This window comes from Cajanus cajan, chromosome 2, assembly GCF_000230855.2.
Source record: "Cajanus cajan strain Asha chromosome 2, NIPB_CcT2T_4, whole genome shotgun sequence".
NCBI classification, from domain to species: Eukaryota; Viridiplantae; Streptophyta; class Magnoliopsida; order Fabales; family Fabaceae; genus Cajanus; species Cajanus cajan.
Genome location: NC_138518.1, coordinates 42,935,789 through 42,957,086, shown reverse-complemented (window position 1 = coordinate 42,957,086; position 21,298 = coordinate 42,935,789). Strand labels below are relative to the sequence as shown.

General features: G+C 34.9%; 1 protein-coding gene across 1 annotated transcript; it reads left to right on the top strand.

Annotated features, from left to right (window-relative positions):
- Positions 1-16,759: 16,759 nt before the first annotated feature.
- LOC145954926 (putative disease resistance protein At4g19050) lies at positions 16,760-19,325 on the top strand. Its single transcript, XM_083069619.1, has 2 exons — positions 16,760-17,892; positions 18,605-19,325. The coding sequence occupies exons 1-2, from the start codon at positions 16,760-16,762 to the stop codon at positions 19,323-19,325; spliced, it is 1,854 nt and encodes a 617-aa protein (XP_082925745.1).
- Positions 19,326-21,298: the final 1,973 nt, after the last annotated feature.

Sequence of the window (21,298 nt, the reverse complement as noted above, 5' to 3'; positions counted from 1 at the left end):
AACCACTTAGTCAAGTTGGTCGATTGGGTGTAACAGAAATGAAGGAATAATGAAGGCGATAGTACTATGTTTAAGCATCGGCAAAGATGGTTGAACACTTGCATTTGTGCCCAACTATTAGGAAGTAACTAGTTTGGCGCCACATTTAGAGTCCTAATTAAGAACCCCATGGTGAATTCGTCAAACAAAAACTTCACTTTCAAATCTTAAAACAAGAAATCATACAGATAGAATGAATCCATGTTCAACGCAAGCTTGCCTAAGAAGACGTAATTGGGATTAGGGGACACACCATTACGGTATGCAATGGTATCTATTGGATACATATCCTCTACAACGTTGAACGTTAAGCACTTGTGTACTCTAGGGAATTTGGCAATCATTCGAACATTCTAATATCGAGAAAAGTAAGTTGCCACCTCTCCATTCACCCAAGTAAACCCCGACACTTCGGATGGACCATACCTTTTTCAGCTAAACACTGGCTTGAGTGCAACCCGAGCTACCAAACTAGCGCTAATAGAGACTTCTTCATGGCTCCTTTCCTCATTCTCTTGTTGTCCTTTAACCTCGTCGTCAATTGGCACCACCTTAGGATCACCCCCAACGAACTTCACATCCACACTCATGGGGCCACTCGACAATGCAGATGATGATAATGACAATGATGAAGAGGAATCAGACAACGACCCCAAGATAGATGACCCTACTGAAGATTCTTCGACCGAAGTGCAATTGGACCGTATAGCCATTGTCGCCACCGGCCCGAAACGGGCTTTCGGGATTCGCGAAGGATGGTTGGACTCTTTTATTTGTTTAAAATATGGATTGCTAGAATGACTTATTCTCAAACTGAGACCTCGTCAAACGAGCAATTTTATTAAAATGGTTCACCAATCCATATTAATCCCAAGCGGGACCCTCCATGGATTAGTGGTTTTCGCAAAAGGAGGGTTCTTTGGAGTCGCCACCAATGTTTTACTCAAAACATTGGAAAAAGGGATAAGGCAATCGATTCAAAAATCGACTTCGGCCATTACAACCAGAGTCGGGTAAGGGAGCCGGTTACGCGTGGGGAAGGTGTTAGCACCCCACAGCGCCCCTTTCGGGTTCCCTATGACAGATTATTTCTAAAAATAATAGTACAAAATTACTAAATTACCCCTATTTATTCTAAGCAATTATAAATTAACTATCTACATGATGACAGTTTAAATATGCACACAGAAAGCAGTAAAAGGAAGGATTTAAGAAGAAACCTTTGAAGCGTGCTTTTATATATTTCGTAAAACTGGGAAGCTTTTTGGCATTCCCTCGCTCTACAAGCTCGCTCGCTCCTTCCTAAAAACTTTTAACTATGGAAATCCGGAGGATTTCCCTTCGACTAGGTTCGATCCTCAAGCAAAATGGCTCGGGGCTCAAGAACTTTGTCGGATCAACTCTCCGAGTGATTTCTAGGGCAGAACACTGCTCAAAAACCCCAGAATACTCAAGGAGAGGGTTAAAACTATGTTTGAAAGTGTGGAATGACGTCCAATTGACGTCATATTTATAGGGAACAGGCCCAATACGGGCTACAGAATCAATACGGCCGTATTGAAATTTTTGAACTTCAATACGGCCGTATTGAGTTCAATACGGCCGTATTGAAGCTCAAAAATTTCAATACGGCCGTATTGAGTTCACTGCGGCTGTATTGAAGCTTCAATACGGCCGTATTGATTTCAGTACGGCCGTATTGAAGTTCAGAAACTTCAATACGCCGTATTGAGTTCACTGCGGCCATATTGAAGCTTCAATACGGCCGTATTAAGTTTAGTACGGCCGTATTGGGCTTCATTCCCTCCACTTCCTTATTTTAAGCTATTCTAAGACCTCTAGACCTACAGAGAACCCTCCTAGGGCCTTCCAGGAGTCCTTCTGGCTGATCTTCCTTCAGTCTTCGAGAGTCTTCAAGCTTTATTTCCGACCCGGACAATTTTAGGGGTCTACAGCTGCCCCCCCTTTACTTAGTCGGACGGCCTTTTGGTGTACCGGCTGACAAGTAAAGGAGTTGACCCAATTGTCCGGGTGATGTGCCGACCTTCTGACTTGTAGTGTCTTCCGGTGGAAAATTGTTGAGTAGCCTCTCCAGGTTGAGTATTAGTCGTCACCTCTCCAGGCTCATGCATACCTCGGTGCTCTCGACAACTGGGTAGCTGAGTACTACCTCTCCAGGCCTGTGCATACCTCGGTGCTCTCGACAACTAGGCAGCTGAGTATTGCCTCTCCAGGCTTGTGCATACCTCGGTGCTCTCGACAACTGGGCAGCTGAGTATTGCCTCTCCAGGCTTATGCATACCTCGGTGCTCTCGACAACTGGGTAGCAGAGTATTGCCTCTCAGGCTTGTGTATACCTCGGTGCTCTCGACAACTGGGTATCTGAGTATTGCCTCTCAGGCTTGTGCATACCTCGGTGCTCTCGACAACTGGGTAGCTGGGTATTGCCTCTCAGGCTTGTGCATACCTCGGTGCTCTCGACAACTGGGCAGCTGAGTATTGCCTCTCCAGGCTGGTGCATACCTCGGTGCTCTCGACAACTGGGTAGCTGAGTATTGCCTCTCCAGGCTTGTGCATACCTCGGTGCTCTCGACAACTGGGCAGCTGAGTATTGCCTCTCCAGGCTGGTGCATACCTCGGTGCTCTCGACAACTGGGCAGCTGAGTATTGCCTCTCCAGGCTGGTGCATACCTCGGTGCTCTCGACAACTGGGTAGCTGAGTATTGCCTCTCCAGGCTGGTGCATACCTCGGTGCTCTCGACAACTGGGCAGCTGAGTATTGCCTCTCCAGGCTGGTGCATACCTCGGTGCTCTCGACAACTGGGTAGCTGAGTATTGCCTTTTAGGCTTTGAGATGATTTTGTCTCCACAGTGTTGGTACCCATTGAGGAATTTCTGTTTCCTTGGGGTGTAGACACAGATGCTCTTCTTGAATTGAGCGATGCCTTATGTTTGGCTGACGTCCTTTGACGTTGGTGGAGTATCCCGGTTATCTTTATTCGGGTATCTCTTTTGGGTTTTCTGATTTTTGTCGCCTCTGTGTAGGCTGTTATCCGCTGGGGATTCTGTCGTTGATTTTGATTAGCCTCTTCTGTTAGGCGTATCAGCTTGACGTTCAATGATTGGCTGAAAAGCCAAATTCCGCTTGGGGAATTGTTATTGATGATTTTTTTATTTTTCCTCTTTTTGAAGGAGTGCCTCTTGAGTAGGCGAATTATCTTGATGTTTGGTGTTCGGCTGAGTGCCGGATTCCGCTTGGGGAATGATTATTTGTCTTTTGTGATTTTTTCTTGAGGGGGTGCCTCTGAGTAGGCGAGTGGGGATTTGAAGTTCAGTGTTCGGCTGAGTGCCAGATTCCGCTTGGGGAATACTTATTGATATTTTTGATTTTTCTTTTTTTTGCAGGGATGCCTCTGAGTAGGCGATTGGGGAATGAGGGATCTTATGTATCCCAGAGTATTATTTAGGAAGCCTCTACAGGCTTAGCCTCACTCAACACTTGAGTTGGAGAGCTATCTTCACTGAGGAAGTTTAAGTCCTTTGACTTGGATATTCTGCTTGGGAGATCGTACTTCCATTGGGGATTTTGACGATTTTGCTTTGATAGCTCTTGCTGGGGATTTGTTCCGTGAGCTTGAGTTGAGGTTTCTCTGGGGAGTATTATTTCTGCGAGCCTCTCCAGGCTCAATTATTCTGAAAGAGTATTATTTCAGCAAGCCTCTCCAGGCTCAATTATTCTGAGAGTATTATTTCAGTAAGCCTCTCCAGGCTCAGTTATTCTGATGAGAGTATTATTTCAGCAAGCCTCTCCAGGCTCAATTATTCTGTACAGTTGGGGGAGTATTATTTCTGCAAGCCTCTCCAGGCTTTAGTTATTCTGAGGATGTATTATTTCTGCAAGCCTCTCCAGGCTCAATTATTCTGAAAGAGTATTATTTCAGCAAGCCTCTCCAGGCTCAATTATTCTGAAAGAGTATTATTTCGGCAAGCCTCTCCAGGCTCAGTTATTTTGAGAGAGTATTATTTCGACAAGCCTCTCCAGGCTCAGTTATTCTGTGGGAGTATTGTTTCGGCAAGCCTCTCCAGGCTCAGTTATTCTGAGAGTATTCTTTCGGCAAGCCTCTCCAGGCTCAGTTATTCTGTATGACGCTGTTGATTTTCTGAATCTTTGCATTTTGTTTGCTGCTGTCATACACAAGCAATTTTTTCTATTTTTTCTATTTTATGCAATTGCCTCATGACGAGGTCTTTGAAAATTTCTTTATGGCCAATACGGCCGCATCCATTTCAGTACGCCCATGTTTGAGTTAAAAATTTGTTCATAACCCCAATTTTAGTACGGGTGTACTGAACATGGTACGGGCGCATTGTTTTTTCTGAAGTTTATATATTTTTTGTTTTTTTTGTTTGTTTTTTCAATAAACAGAGAATAAGTGATCTTCCAGTACACCTATCATCTGTATGCATGTATGCGGTATGATGCACCTAATTCTATTTGATTCATTTTTCAAAAGAATTAACCGATGCGTTTTTGGATTTTGCCATTCCTCTTAGACGGGCTGTGCGCTGCCGATTTCTGTAACCGAGGAATGATGCGTGTTATATTGAGATGGGCGTCATCAACCCAGTGATCCTCCTTTCCTTTAGAAGACGTGTCAACCCTCCTATTGACCACTATATCTCCATGTTTCCACTAGATTATTCAAAAATCGTTGGGACAAGAGAGAAAAGAAGGAAAGGGTATATTTTTCAAAAGTTTGTGTTTTAGAGGGGATTATTTTATTTTTTGAAAAATGGATTTTGTAAGAATGGCTGGCCAATGGTAGGCTTTAAATGTTTAGGTTTGTTCGATTAAACACTTATGAGGTTAAGCACATCTTTGTTATTAATGATTGTGCTTTGACAACTTGGATAGCTTTTCTTGAGCCCCTTGTTGAATTCAATTGATGGTACCATCATGGATTTATTTTGTTTTTCTTTTTTGACGGCCCTAACTTTTGCCTAAAACACCCATTTGTGATGTCTTAGCGGGCTTTTGTATTGATTTTGTAACCCTAACTTTTGCCTAGGTCACCCTTTTCGTGGGATTCCTAGCGGGTTTTTGTCTTCATTTTGTAACCCTAACTTTTGCCTAGGTCACCCTTTTGTGGGATTCCTAGCGGGTCTTTTGCTCTTATTTTTGCGCAGTCCCCTTTTTGGGTTTCCTGCCGAGCTTATTATCTTTAGGATTTCTTTTATCCATGATGGCACTTATTGATGCCAAGAAAAGGTGCTCCAAGCTGTCATGCACATTTCCACATAAAAATGATGCGGGTTTATTGTTATCAAGATGATTTTAACCTCATTTATGCTTATTCAAACAGGGTTAAAATAATGTGGTCTAGAATTTTATTGCAAGCAAGAAAAGAAGCAATAAAGAAATAATGAAGAATGATTTTATTATAATCATAATGGAAACATGTGCCCTATCGAGGCTCGGGGGTCGGGCTGTCCCCGAGGAGTAATCTCTAATAGTCATCGGGTCTATACATCCCTATCAGAAGGAGAAGAGCACTTGATGACGACAACCGGTCTTGACGCTTGTGAACCGGCCTTCCTAAAGATCTGGCTTAAAGAACGTCGAGAAGGATCTTGGTTCCTCTTCGTCCTTTGATCTTTATTAGGGTTGTATCCTAACCCTTGTTTCCCCGGATTGTCCTTGATAATGGGTAGCTCCGGGATTCCTTGGGAGTACTTGCCTAATCCTTGTCCTGGCAGGTATCCGTTCTTGATGAGCATATGGGCTACCTTTTTCATTTCTCGGGGAAACGTTTCAACATTGGCAATTTCCAATGCTTGGAAGGCGGTTTCCAAAGCTTCCTCTGCTGCATCCACATAAGGTATGGTGGATGGCTTGCTGATGAGTATGTCATCTTCAGCTTGCACGGTCACCAGCTTGTCACCCATTATGAACTTGACTTTCTGGTGGAGCGTAGAAGGAACAGCTTTCGCATCATGAATCCAAGGTCGGCCGAGGAGACAGCTGTATGCGGGAGTGATGTCCATCACTTGAAATTCGACGTTGAAGATAGTGGGTCCAATTTGGATCGGAAGATTGATCTCTCCCACCACTTCTCTTTTAGATCCATCGAAGGCTCGAACGATCATGTTGCTCGGGCGCATTTGGATTCCCTTGATTGTCACTTGCTCGAGCGCTCTTTTTGGCATTACGTTCAAGGAAGATCCATTATCTACCAAGACTTTAGCGATGTGATACTCCTTGCACTTTATAGAGATGTGCAAGGGCTTGTTGTGGTTTGATCCCTCGGCGGGGATTTCTTCATCGATGAAGGTGAGGTGATCATTAGCCTTGATGTGACTAACAATCCCCTCAAACTCGTCTTGGGAGATAGTGTGCGACACGTATGCCTCGTTCAAGACTTTCAACAGAGCTTGCCGATGCGGTTCGGAGCATAGGATCAACGACAACAGCGTAATCTTTGCTGGCGTCTTATGAAGTTGATCCACGATGGAGTACTCGCTCTGTCGAATATACTTTAACAGTTCGTCTGTCTCCTCCTCGGATTCTTTATTTTCCTCGGTTTTTTCTTCTTTTTCTTTCCCTTTATTCTTGGGAGTTTTGTCATGAAGATCATTGGGAGTGTAGATCCTGCCACTCCTAGTCATGCCCCCAAGTCCAGCGATGTTGGAGATATCGCTGTCGGCAGAAGAATGGATGTCGTATATCCACGGCACAACCTTATTTGATTCATAAGGGAAAGACCTTGGAACAGTGATCCTTAATGGTGTCGGACCTTCCCCTTTATTCGTCTTGATTACCAACAACGGAGTTGATGTGCGCTCGATTGGCACGGTTGTTGGCTTACACTTGATAACGAACGGCGTGCGATCCATTCTTTGAACATACGCATCGACTAATCCTTTCTTTTTATTAATGTTTATTAATGGATTACTAGGAGAGATGTATGAATGACTCCTAGATTCCTCCATGATCTATATGCATGATATGAGATGATGGTGGTGAATATGCATGCATAGTGTTTATTCAACTAAGCATTATCATGTTTTCGGGATGTCCCTAAGATGATGCATGATATTGCTTGGTTTGGATAAATAACCCTTTTTCTTTATTTCTTTGGGTATTTTGTATCTTTTTGTATTTTTTTGGGTGAAAAGGGAAACTACCTATATGAATGTGATGAAGGTAGATGTTAACACCATGCAATGGAAGATTCTTATTCCTATTTATTCTTATTATTATTTTTTTTTAAAAAAAGGAATGTTGTATGTTTAAAGAAATGCAATGTATGCTCAAACAATTTCACATAAACAATGCACAAACAATTCACTCATCCACGAACAGTCACGAGCGAATCACGAGGTAGGGGTATCCTGCAGAAAGGTGCATATTCAAGGTAGGTTCTAACTGTTCTCACCAGTCCAAGGCCCCCAAGGTGCCCCCATTATAGGGACCCAATTCCTCTCATCGTAGGTCGATGGAAAGCTCCAACGCACCGTCGGACTCAAGTTCATGGTTATCACCTTGAGTGATGTTTTCCGACAACGGTCTACGGGCACCTATCGACCCATTCGACAACCGGCCGTACTAACATCCACTCCCTATGGTTAATCACTCATGCCCCCGGGTATAGAGGGAACTGTTGTGTGCAAAGGTTTGTGTGCAGTTTTTATTTCAAACAATTGCGTAAATTTAAAAATACAACAGTTATTAAAGCCAAATAGATAAACATGTTATCATACAAGTGAGGGGTAATAAAGTAATTTTAACTATTATTTGTTAAAAATAATCTGTCACTAAATGGGACTGACTCTCGAGGCATCCCCAGTGGAGTCGCCATCTGTCGCCACCGGCCCGAAACGGGCTTTCGGGATTCGCGAAGGATGGTTGGACTCTTTTATTTGTTTAAAATATGGATTGCTAGAATGACTTATTCTCAAACTGAGACCTCGTCAAACGAGCAATTTTATTAAAATGGTTCACCAATCCATATTAATCCCAAGCGGGACCCTCCATGGATTAGTGGTTTTCGCAAAAGGAGGGTTCTTTGGAGTCGCCACCAATGTTTTACTCAAAACATTGGAAAAAGGGATAAGGCAATCGATTCAAAAATCGACTTCGGCCATTACAACCAGAGTCGGGTAAGGGAGCCGGTTACGCGTGGGGAAGGTGTTAGCACCCCACAGCGCCCCTTTCGGGTTCCCTATGACAGATTATTTCTAAAAATAATAGTACAAAATTACTAAATTACCCCTATTTATTCTAAGCAATTATAAATTAACTATCTACATGATGACAGTTTAAATATGCACACAGAAAGCAGTAAAAGGAAGGATTTAAGAAGAAACCTTTGAAGCGTGCTTTTATATATTTCGTAAAACTGGGAAGCTTTTTGGCATTCCCTCGCTCTACAAGCTCGCTCGCTCCTTCCTAAAAACTTTTAACTATGGAAATCCGGAGGATTTCCCTTCGACTAGGTTCGATCCTCAAGCAAAATGGCTCGGGGCTCAAGAACTTTGTCGGATCAACTCTCCGAGTGATTTCTAGGGCAGAACACTGCTCAAAAACCCCAGAATACTCAAGGAGAGGGTTAAAACTATGTTTGAAAGTGTGGAATGACGTCCAATTGACGTCATATTTATAGGGAACAGGCCCAATACGGGCTACAGAATCAATACGGCCGTATTGAAATTTTTGAACTTCAATACGGCCGTATTGAGTTCAATACGGCCGTATTGAAGCTCAAAAATTTCAATACGGCCGTATTGAGTTCACTGCGGCTGTATTGAAGCTTCAATACGGCCGTATTGATTTCAGTACGGCCGTATTGAAGTTCAGAAACTTCAATACGCCGTATTGAGTTCACTGCGGCCATATTGAAGCTTCAATACGGCCGTATTAAGTTTAGTACGGCCGTATTGGGCTTCATTCCCTCCACTTCCTTATTTTAAGCTATTCTAAGACCTCTAGACCTACAGAGAACCCTCCTAGGGCCTTCCAGGAGTCCTTCTGGCTGATCTTCCTTCAGTCTTCGAGAGTCTTCAAGCTTTATTTCCGACCCGGACAATTTTAGGGGTCTACAGCCATGAAAAGAGAATGTAAGTACCGGTTATAAGCTAACGTTACTTGACTATCCAATACAGTTGGTTGGATACCACAACGCACTCACTTGGCTATCACAACGCACTTGCTCAAATTCAGATAAAATGACAAGGTGGACTCCACCATGCACGTATATATGGCACTTTGACAAAAGTGGAAGGTGAGATCCCATAGGTGTAACCATTACATGTTGGAGATCTAACTGTGTATTATTACGTAACTCTTCAATTCAACTGCCTCGATAAGTGTAAACTAGTGCAATGGTTACTAATGATGCGCCTCTTGAGATCCCTTACTTCTCAATTTTGTTCTTGGTTCGATTTCTCTCTCTAAGGCTAGGAGGCATGAATATCGAATAGACCATTTGGCCATCAGAAACCAACTAGATTAGGATCCTTTAGCACCTCGGTAATCAAAAAGATCACATCACCTATCGAAACTTTTGGTCGTCGTAAGGATCAGAGTGCCTCTTAGCACCCTCAACAATCAAAAAGATTAAGAATGAACCGACCTTTCGAAAGCCGATAAGGCCGAAGGGTTAATGAACATAGACAATCAGTTATTTTAACCAAGATTATTAGGACTTAATATCATGTGTGTAAAATCAATTATAGACATATTACCTGTAATCCTAATTTATGACGCATCAAGATGATCAGTTTGAAGAGAAAAAAAAAAAACTAAAGGCATCGGCAGAGAACAAATAAGTATTCTCGCACGGGACACTATGCAAAGTAACAAACCAACAAACCATGCATTTTGCTACCTGACTATGCATTGAAATGTGGTAAGTACTATAATGTTTATCGTATATATCATTTGTGGAACCAATATGGATTCTTAAACTACCTACCTAAGAAAATTAATAAATCTTTTTTCGGATTAACTTTAATAATTTGATTGAATTTCTTATTTATTTTATTCCAATTTTCACCACAAAACCATATATATATTTTTTATTTAACAAAATCTATCTTCAATTAATAATATTGCTATAAAAACTCTAGTCATTGTCATTTTGTTCTCAGGGAAGGTTGGAGTATACGGGATACTGATGAAACATCGCCATAAGACATTTAGACTTGAAAGCCAACAACTAGATATTTAATATAAGAATTTCAGAAATAAAATGGTTTTAAAAGTATTTTATTTGCCAACGATAGATATATCATGACTACGTACAATCATCTAAATCAGCTTAGCATTGGTAGGATTTTGAATGAAGTCTTTCAACCAAGTGGGTTTATTAATTGAACCTACAATAAAGTAGAGCTTTTGTTATTTTCTTTACAGCAGGGCGTTTTACGTTTTCTTTTAGCAAAAGTTATTTTTTAAGTTAAAAAGTAAGTAATCGGATCCATTAATTTTTTTAATTAAAGTAATTGGATCCATTTAATTTTTTATTTAAAACGTCCGAGTCCCGATCAAGAAAGACATCATGTGCTTGCCTCGACATGATTTCTTGATATTATAAAACAACAAAGATAAAAGAATTAAAGTAATCGGATCCATTAATTTTTTTAATTAAAGTAAGGCTGATTAAATTACTTAAGGAATCAATTTTTGCAAATTCATGTCTTTGACGCAAGGGTGCCATAATGTATCATCATATTCTTTTGCAAATTGCAAAGTAAGCAAACCATGCATTTAACAATTAACTTCTTTAAAATAAATCAAATTAGAAATAACTGGTTTTAAATGTATTTACTATCTGCAGACTCCTATCTTCTAAATCTGCTTGGCATTAGTAGTATTTTTTGGCTTAGATCAATCCAATCGATATATATATATATATATATATATATATATATATATATATATATATATATATATATAAATAAAAGAATTTCTTTGTCATTTATATATTCCCAATAAAACTCAATAAAATTAAAACACAAATCTAAGTCTTGAACCAAGAAACAATGACAAAAATAGTAATTAAGCTACAAAATATAAAACAAGACTAAACCCTTTTTTTTAATCTATAGAAATTAAAATTTCAGCTTTTTTTTTTTATTTTAATGAAAACGGGTACGTATTAATTGGAACTACAATATCTTAAAAGTAGAGATTTTCTTCTTCTTTATTAACAGCAAGATTTTTCAAATATTTTTTTGACAGTGGGGTTTTCTTATGTTTTTTTACGCCAAGGTTTTTCTTATGTTTTGTTTTTGACATCAGGTTTATGTTAAGAAGCAAGTAACCGGATCCATTTAATTTTTTTTAATTAAACGTTCAAGTCCCGATGAAGAAAGATATCATGTGCTTGCCTTGAGATAATTTCTGGGCATTATAAAACAGCCAAGAAAAACATCAAATTGATTTGAATTTGAAAGATAGTAGGGATGAATTTCGTGAAAGAAAAAACTAAAGGGATCAAATAAAATAGAACTTTAAAGTAGTAATATAAAAAAAAATGTAACGAAACTAAAAAATGTAATACAAAGCCTAAACCTAGAACTTAGGATAGGATTATTGTCATAAAAGTCACTTTATTACTGATTAATGATAAATGGAAAAAGTACAATTCTAAAGGCATTGAATTGTTTTTTTTTTTTTAAGTAATTGAAGGACATTAACTAAAGAATAAAAAAAAATATAAACAGAGTTTCCAATATTTTAATTTTATTGTGATTTTAAATATAATTTTAATAAACATGATACTAATAGATTAATAAATGCTTTTATGTTACTTATTGATAAGATCCTTATTAAGGATTCATTTGGACAAATCATTTATTTAAGATTTTATTTAATAATTTCTTGTATATAATAAAAATTTTATTATGTTATAAGTACTTAAAATTTAATAAGTTGTTATATTTAGATACATATATTAACAAATACTTATACAATTTTAAAATGTTTAGATATATTATTATTTAAGCATTTATAAGATGTTATTTTATTTTAAAAATTTAAAAATTATAAATCAAAATTTTGACTAAAAATTAAATAAAAAGGCTTTAAATGTTATCACTACAATATTACCTTACTTTGATTTTTTTTATCCCTCTAAAATTGAAATTATTGTTTTTATCTCTATTTTTGTGTGATCATTTTTAACTACTTTTTTCTATTAAAGATTAACTGAACATCTTATTATGTGTTACATATGACTATTAATGATATCATGTTAGTGTTTGACACATCTAAAATTTCATTTAGATCCTTAAAATAACTGTTAATCACTTGTCTTAAACTAACTATTATGGACCAAAGAAACCAACTTTAAATTTTATAGCAATAAAAATTAAAGAAAAATATTTTATAGTGATAAAATAAAAATTTATTTATTTTATGAGGGCAAAAATATATTTACAAATTTTAGAAAGATAAAAATAAATTTATTTTTACAATTATGAAAATTAAAACTCCTAATTCTACAAAGATTAACAACGTTTTTTAGTAAAAATAATATAAAGGTGTTAAATAATTTATAAAAATAACATTACACATCGCAATAAGATTAAAATAATAATAATAAATCATTAGTTATAATTCACCTAATTTTAGTTTATATAAAGTTAGTCATAAAATATGAAAAATGAATAACAATGATTAAAAATGAAGAATCCCAAATTCAAAAATAAAAAATTAATTCTATATATTTTATAAAATCACATAAAATAAAGTAAGTAGAAGTTTGTTTTAGAGGAGAGAAGTTTCTTGGATTTGAAGCAAAGATTCAGAAATATATATAGCAACGACATTGATACATTGTTTTGCAGTTACATTCAAAACTTATGGAACCTGTCTTTATACCTCGGAGAATACAAAGAGTAAGAGGTAATTTTGCAGACATAGTCACTCTCTTGTCAATTCTAGAAAGAAGTCAAGATTCTGAAAGCAGAGCCCATGTGTTGTCAATTCTAGTAAGAAGTCTAAATTCTGAAGACACAGCCCATGTGTTGTCAATTCTAGAAAGAGGTCAGAATTCTTCAATCACTATGTTCTTTTAGAATATTTATTGACTAAATCTATTAATATGCATTCTACTGCTCAAAAATGAGCCAAACTAATTACAAGTAAGTTTTGATAAATATTTTTTCAGTTTAACTGAAAAATCACATACACATAAACACACATTTATTTATATATATATATATATATTTATTTATTCATTTATTCATTCATTGACTATTTTGTGACGTATTCTAAAACATACATTGCACACATTTAACAAATGAATTTTTTTAAATATATTTAATATATCTAATGTAACATTAATTTATTTTATTAGTAATTTTTAAAATAGAGAAAGAAATTTATGATCACTAATATAAAATTAAGACAATATTGTTTTTTTTTTCAAAATCTTATTTATGAAAATTTAAATACTTAAAATTATAAAATATATTTTTAGAAAAACAAAATTAATATGATGTTTTTACAATCTTATCATTATCATTTTTTTTATATATAAATCAAATTATTTTTATAGTAATTAATCTTTATATTCATTTTGATACCATTTTTTTTATTGAAATTCAAAATAAATGTAAAATAAATTTAAAATTAATAAAAAATTTCAAATTAATAATTTTATGATAATATTATGTGTGTATGTATAAATTTTATATAATTGTATAATTTACGTGTTAACAAATCAATTATAATAAAATATGAAAATATATTACTTTATAATTTTGTTAAAATTATATATATAGAAATTATTTATATAATATGTGTTAAAATTATATAAAGAACTTGGAGCAGGACCTAAGGCAATAGTCTCATTAGCCTTGTCATAACCACGACCCTAGTGCGATCTCAGCATCCACAAACACGTACCAAGACACACAATATAGAGCAAATAAGACAACACGGCAAACAAAAGTTTAGAATAAAAGTGCATTAGTCATAAAAAGGATTTTTATATGAGTAATAATATTTTTCAACACAAATATATACACTTGACGGTGATGCTTTTTTTCTTTTCTTTCTTGTATTTTATTTTATTTATTTTATTTTATTATTTATAATTTAATTATAAGTCTCTTATAATAAGAACATGAGTTAATATTCATTTTAGCATCCCTATATTCACAAATAAATTTGACTAGTCTTAGATGGTTGGCTTCTATTCTAAAAGGCAACATGGATGCACGTATTGACTTGTGGGGTAGTTGAGAGTTGCCCCCACTAAATTTTCAAGTTTTTTTTATTAATAATATATATAATATTATATTGTCTTTATTTAAAATCTAAAAATAGAAAAAAAAAGTTTCAAAATTAAATCTGAATTTAAGTCTTGTTGCAGTTATCGAGAAGAAAGATTTAAAAAAAATTAATATATTATAAAAATTAACAAAAAATTACATGTTTTAGAAGAAGAAAAAAAGTTGTTATGCATTTAAATTGTAAATCAAGATAAAAAAAATTTATAAATTAATAATGTATGTATTTCAAGTAAAAAAAATCATAAGTTGTTATTAACCTCTTTTTTGAATATTTTATATCTTTTTTTCTATTTTATTTTACCTTTTCCAATTCTTTTCAAATTTTGAGGTTCCCCTCTATATTTAACATATTTTAAAGTGTAGAAGAGTGAAATTGAAAAAAAAAAAAGACAAAATTCTTCCATCTCTACTCCTTCCTGTTTGAATAGCTAAACTATATATTTAAAGTGATCTTTGAGGTTAGTGTATTTAAAGTTATTATTTTTATATTACTTTATTTGAATTTTTTATTTATTTTTAATGAGAAATTTAGTATTTTAATTTTTACTCATTATATTTTTATGTTTAGAAGAAATACTGTATGTTATGAATATTATATTAGATAACCAACTTAAAAATTATTTCATAGATGTATATTTTGACAGTGCTTTTTCAAAATTCGAAGGCATTGGTATCTTTCTATGAAGCTTGTGCAGACAAGAAAATATGTTGTATATTCATTGATGTATTTGCTTTTAGAACTAGCTTTGATACTACCAGTGACAATTGCATCAGTTAAAAGAACTTTTTTCTGCTATGAATATCATCAAGGATCGGATGCAAAATTGTATGGGAGATGAATGGTTAAATGATTTTTTAGTTACTTATATAGAGAGGTTTTTGATAGTATTGAAAATGAGCAAATCATTCAATGTTTTCAAACTATAAAAATTTGTAGAGAACAATTATGATATGTATTTATCTTTATAAAAATTTTATTTTATACTTTGATAAATTTATATATTTAAATATTGCTCCCACTACTTAAAATTTCTAGATCCATCACTGCTACATCAGTATCTTCGTGACCAACACCACTGGAGACTTTTATCTCTTAACTTCCAACAAAGGTATGTTTCTTTCATGTTGGCCCAACATATTAATTTGTAACTTTATTATTATTATTTAAAAGTTATTTTACATTTTTTTGAATTTCAATTAAAAAATGGTACCGAAATAAATATAAGGATTGGTTTCTATAAAAATAGTATAATTTATATACCAAAAAATTAATAAAAATAATTGAGATAAAATCGTAAGAACATCTTGTTAATTTGGTTCCTCTAAAAAAGTATATAGTTTTAATTACTTTGTATAAATATTAAATTAATTTATTTTATTATATTCATACCATATTATAAAATATTTTAAAAAAATATGTCTTAGTCCTAAAACTTATTAGACATTGCCCAGGGTGCGATTGTCGCCACTTAAAGAAGTGAAAGAAGCCACAATTCCAATCAAATTTTCTGAAATAAATAACCTTCATTTTGAGGACTTGCCAAACTTAAGGAGTATATCTTCTGGTGACACTGTGGAATTGCCATCTTTGGAGCATGTGATTGTGAACCGTTGCCCCATCTTAAAGAAGTTTGGTATGGGAACAATAAAACACTCACAGTTAAAGTCACTCATCTTAGACGGTTAAGTTCAAGTTGAAGACGACATTGATACAAAGGTTGCCCATATTTTTGAATTCTTAGTTAGTTTTCCTCTCCTAAAACACTACTTGTTAAGTAATGAAAAATACAAATTTAGTTATAAGTACACAAAAAAGAATTCACACTTAATTATAAATTTCGTTGCTTTTAGTCTGAATTATGTATAATTTTGATTAAATAACTTTTTTCAGTGAATTAAATATATGCTCCTTTGTATTTAACATTAAGAAATTTTGATTTTGATTAATTTTCTTCTACTTAATTAAAATACTCAAATTCCGCTTTTCTTTCAAAATATTGAAATCCTTTTACTTAAAATTTACCAACCTTAGAACATCAAATTTAACCCAAACTAAAAAAAAATTAGTTCGAAGTGATTCTTCTATTGGAATATGTTTTTACAATCTAAAAAATCAGTCGAAATTAGTTCATTTTACACTAATGTTTTCTTTCTAAACTTTTAACATTATTTTATATCCTAAATCTAATAAAATTTTAAGTATTTATAAAAAAAAATATGAAAATTGACATAAAGATTGAATTTACTTGATCTTAAAATTAGAGACATAACTTAAAAAAAACTTAAATGATTATAATCACAAATATTTTAGAGTAAAAGGCAAAAAAAAAGGTGTAATTAAGTCAAAATAATAAATATTATTAATATCTATATTTTGGTGAAACTATATATGAATTAAAAAAAATATAAAAGTTGAATGAAGATTATAACAAGAGCATGCACAATCTTACAGGATTTCTTCTCAACAATTATCGAGTACAATATTGATGATTCTGAGGAATTAAGCAAGGTAACAGATAATATTCAACCTTCACATTTCACCAACTTGATATCATTCTCAGCAAAAAGTTGCGATGAAAGGATAAATAAATTTCTCTCACTTTTGATTAAGAGATCAAAAAAGCTTCAAGTTATCATCATTGAGCAATGCAAAACATTGGAACATTTGTTTGACCTCGAGGAACTTATGCCCGATGAGAATGGATTTGGTAAATATTTCACACAAATGAAGACGATGGTATTAATAGAACTACATCAGCTAGCACACATATGGAACAAAGATCCAACAGGAATTTTTGTCCTTGAAAATCTTCAAATTATACACATCAAAAGTTGCTCCTCTCTGAAATACCTATTCACTCCTTCTGCAGCTGAGAAACTTTCCCAATTAAATGAATTAAAGTTAGAGGGGTGTGAAATGTTAGAGACCGTTGTTGATAATGGTATCACTAAAACAATTAAGTTCCCAACATTGAGCAAGGTGGAGTTCAAGTCCCTCTCAAGCTTGATCAGGTTTTACCACCATGTAGAATTCCCAAGGTTGAAAACTCTAATGATAGAAAAATGTCCTATGTTGGAAGAATTCACATATGGTTTTGCAACAACAAATGAATCATTCACAATTGAAGGGGATTCTTTCTCTGAGTTGAATGAAGTCAAGATAGATAGTTGTGGCAAGTTGATTTGTGTTGTCTCTTCTAGGACATTACAAGAGTTAGGGAATTTGAAGAAACTCATTGTTAGTCATTGTAATGCATTGAAAATGGTATTCAACATTCATGGAGAAATATCTTATTCCAATACAGTGCTTTTGCAACATCTTGATGAATTGATTTTGACTAATCTACCCAAATTAACTCACATCATCAACAAGAAAGTTGTTAGGTTCTGTCAAAAGATGCAAATCCTACGAGTGAGCCAATGTGAGTCCATTGATTGGTTACCAATGTCTCTAATGCTAAGACATATGGAAATTTCTAACTGTGGGGCCTTGGAAAGAATCTTGATGTTTGATAAAGAAGAAGGAAAAGCTACATTTTCTCAATTGAAGTTTGTTTTCCTTGAAAACCTAATAAATCTCTCGATTGTCTTTCCTTTTGCATATGAATTTCCATCCTTAAAAAAATTAAAAATAAAAAATTGCCCCACTCTAATGACTTTTGTTGAAATGTCCAATGAACTGAAAGATCTTCAAGAATCTCGTGCTTCAAACTATTTCTTTCCAAATTCTGTAAGTTTTAAATTCTTTTATACTTATAAGCATGTGTGTATACGTTAAATATATAGGTATATAGTGAAAATAACATTTTACATAAAAAAATGAACATTAGTCATTAAATCTTATTATGAATAGTCAAGATTTAAACAACTAAATAAGTCATATGAGTTTTTTAAAAGTCACATGATGTTTTTAAGTGACCTGCTTGATCTTTCACACATGATTATATAACTTAAATATACTTTGTCATTCACTTATAAAAATGACTTTCTCACTTGATAAATCTCCTTAACACACATTTGTATCTATATCTATCTATATATATATATAATATTTATATTAGTTTTATTTATTATTTGTACAAATGATGGATTAGAATTATGGAGTTAGATTAATATATTCGCATGCCATGATTATGTTTAGTATTGTCTACTTTTGCCATGATTATACACGCAATCCATATTTTTAAGTATTGTATTCATATTTGTTCTTAAGTATTGAAATTATTATTTGTTTCTTGCCGTTGTCATTGGATAAATTAAGGGAACTTTATATAATAAATAAGGATGTTGAGAAGCTCTTGCACTATAATTGCCCTTCCAAGTCATTTTGTGAATTGGAAAATTTGACATTGAGCAACAACAAAGTGTTGAGTTCCATCTCTTCCAGCATGATCAAGCAATTCATCAACCTGAAAAAACTGACTTTAGACAAATGTGAGTTATTGATTGAGGTATTTAGCCTCGAAGATGACAAACCAAATTATAATATCCAAAAAGTGCTTCCTCAACTTAAGGCATTAACATTGAGTAACTTAAGCAGATTGAAATGTTTATGGAACAAGGAACCTCAAGTTCCATTTTTCTCCAATTTAGTCTGTGGTATTCTCAAAAGTTTATTCTCACTTTCTTCTGTCAAAAATCTTGGAAAACTCAAATTACTCAAATTGCACAGCTGTGAGAAAATTGAAGAGGTAATATCCAATGAAAACAATGAAAATGTGTCTATCATTTTCCCTTTAATGGAATGTCTTATGCTCAAAGATCTTCCAAAGTTAGTCAACTTTTGTCAGCAAAATGAAACTCTGAATTGGCCTAAATTACAAATAGTGAGGATAATAAATATTCCAAGTATGGAAAAATTTTCAAGTGGTAATCTCAACACGCCATTGTTGAGATCAATTCATGTAACATTTGCTAAGAAAATTTGGCTTGGAAGTTTGTATAATACCATATCATATATGCACAACAATCCAGGTATGTAAATTCTAACAATATTTAAAAAATATCTCCTATAAAACACATTGATGGGGTCATATTTGTACATCATTTTTTGCATTATTTTGTTCTCATTTGGCTCTTATGAGTGTCTTAAATTGGTAATTTGTTTGTGATTAACTTTAGTGGCCTTGAATGTTTTAAATTCTAATTTCTAGTTAATTTTCATAATTTTCCCCACCTTGACAAATTGTCTTTCACAGATCATATCTTGAGCCTCTAAATTTGAAATTTGATGCTCTTACTGTCCTTGGAAGGATAAGATAGAGATCTACAAAAGTGTCACTCACAAGCCAAAGCTAGTTCTAAAGGTTTAAGGCCCCAAAATGCATTTCAAGTTTCTGCCTCTACACTTGAGTGGGAATTCTCATTAAGAGTAAAACTTAGAAGTTTAAACATGTAATTAGTGGGTTGGGCTTGTAATTAATTGGATTTAGGCCCAATAACTTCAATGCCTATAAATAAGTGTTAGTAGCTTGAGTTGTAGACATAATTCTCATTTTTTAGATTTTACACTTATTTCTCTTGCAAGTTTCTCTTAATTTTCTTTCTTTCTCTCTCCCTATCTCTTTTGCAAATTTCTCTTATATTTTTATTTTTTGATTTTGCTACAATACTTTGATGGAAATACTTATCTAATCTACTTAATCAATTTAAGGCTTTAAGGTTTTTGATAAAATTTTGATTTTAATTTTGATTTAATTTTTCTATACAAATTTTTTATCTTCTTCTCTTCTTTTATAGATCTAATGATTTGTGTTCTTACCGGAAATCTGCTGTAGAGCTGATCTGCCAGGTAAGATCGGTGAGCCTCCTTCACTGGTACGCTGGTGCTCCAAGATGGGGGTGGTACCTGCCAAAGAGACTCCGATGCTAAAGTTAGGGTTTGTATGAATATGAGTCTCGTATAAGTAATGCACGTACCTTAGTGTGAATTAGGGTTGTCTTAGGCCTTGGGCCTGATATAAGATAGGATATGATTAGATAACGGATCTTGTCTGGAGCAAGATCCCCTGAGATCAGTTATGATCTAGTTAAATGCCAAGCTGACGTCGCGTGGCGCATGCCCGAGGTCATCTTGCACTATGATGCCGAGTTCGAAGCTCGGTTTTGCGGTACGGATAGTACACTAGCCCCCCGAGCTCCGAAGACCGTAGGTCGAGGAGTTAAGACCGAGTTCGTTGGGGGAAGTGACCTTTCGCGTACGTTTGCTTGTTGAGGTGTCATGTGTCACAACTGTTCATTTTCTGGAAACGTGCAAGGGGCGCGTTAAGGGAAATGACGGTTATGCAATGATGGTTTTGCAATTAATGTGTTGTCAGACGCACCCCCTGGCTGACACGTGTCTCGACTGTTTTGAAATTTGGGGAAAAACCCCTTTTCTTTTTCTCTCCCGCGTCTCTTCCCATTCACTTTGCTTTCTTCCACTCTTTGGCTTCTCGAGTACCATAGTCCTCTTTGCCTTCTCGTTCCTTGCCTTCTCATTTCCATTTGTCCTCCGTCTCTGTTTCCGGTAACCCCATCATTACTAGGGTTGTTTTTTGAGGAGGAATACCAGATACTTCCTTTCTACAGTTTTCTTTCTTCTTCTTCCTAAATCTCCTTCTTTTTCTTTCCAAACCTTCTTCGAGTCCTCCTGTTTCTTTAATGGATGGAGGTAGTGGTGTCGGTTCCTCCACGCCTGCCTAGGGTAAAGGCAAGGTGCGGGGCAAGGCGGCGGCTGCCGAAACGGCCGTCGCTGGAAAAAAGAAGGAAGTGGCACCACCGGTGGACCTCGTCCCAAGTGTTCCTGGGTACGACTGGGTTCGGCCCGAGATGGCGGAGGCCCAAAGTGTTTTTCGGTCCTTCCTCGAGGTTAATGCGATCTTGAGATCGTATAGGGTTTGTGACCCTTCTATTTCCTGGATGATCTGGCTTGAGCCTTGCGAGGCCGGTGAGGGCGTGTATATGGGGAAATCTA

Bases quoted from the DNA above. Each gene is read 5' to 3' on its own strand.
- LOC145954926 (XM_083069619.1), top strand. From the start codon at position 16,760: ATGAAGATTATAACAAGAGCATGCACAATCTTACAGGATTTCTTCTCA. The intron at 17,893-18,604 runs GTTTGTTTTCCT...GGATAAATTAAG, and splicing joins GCTACATTTTCTCAATTGAA to GGAACTTTATATAATAAATA.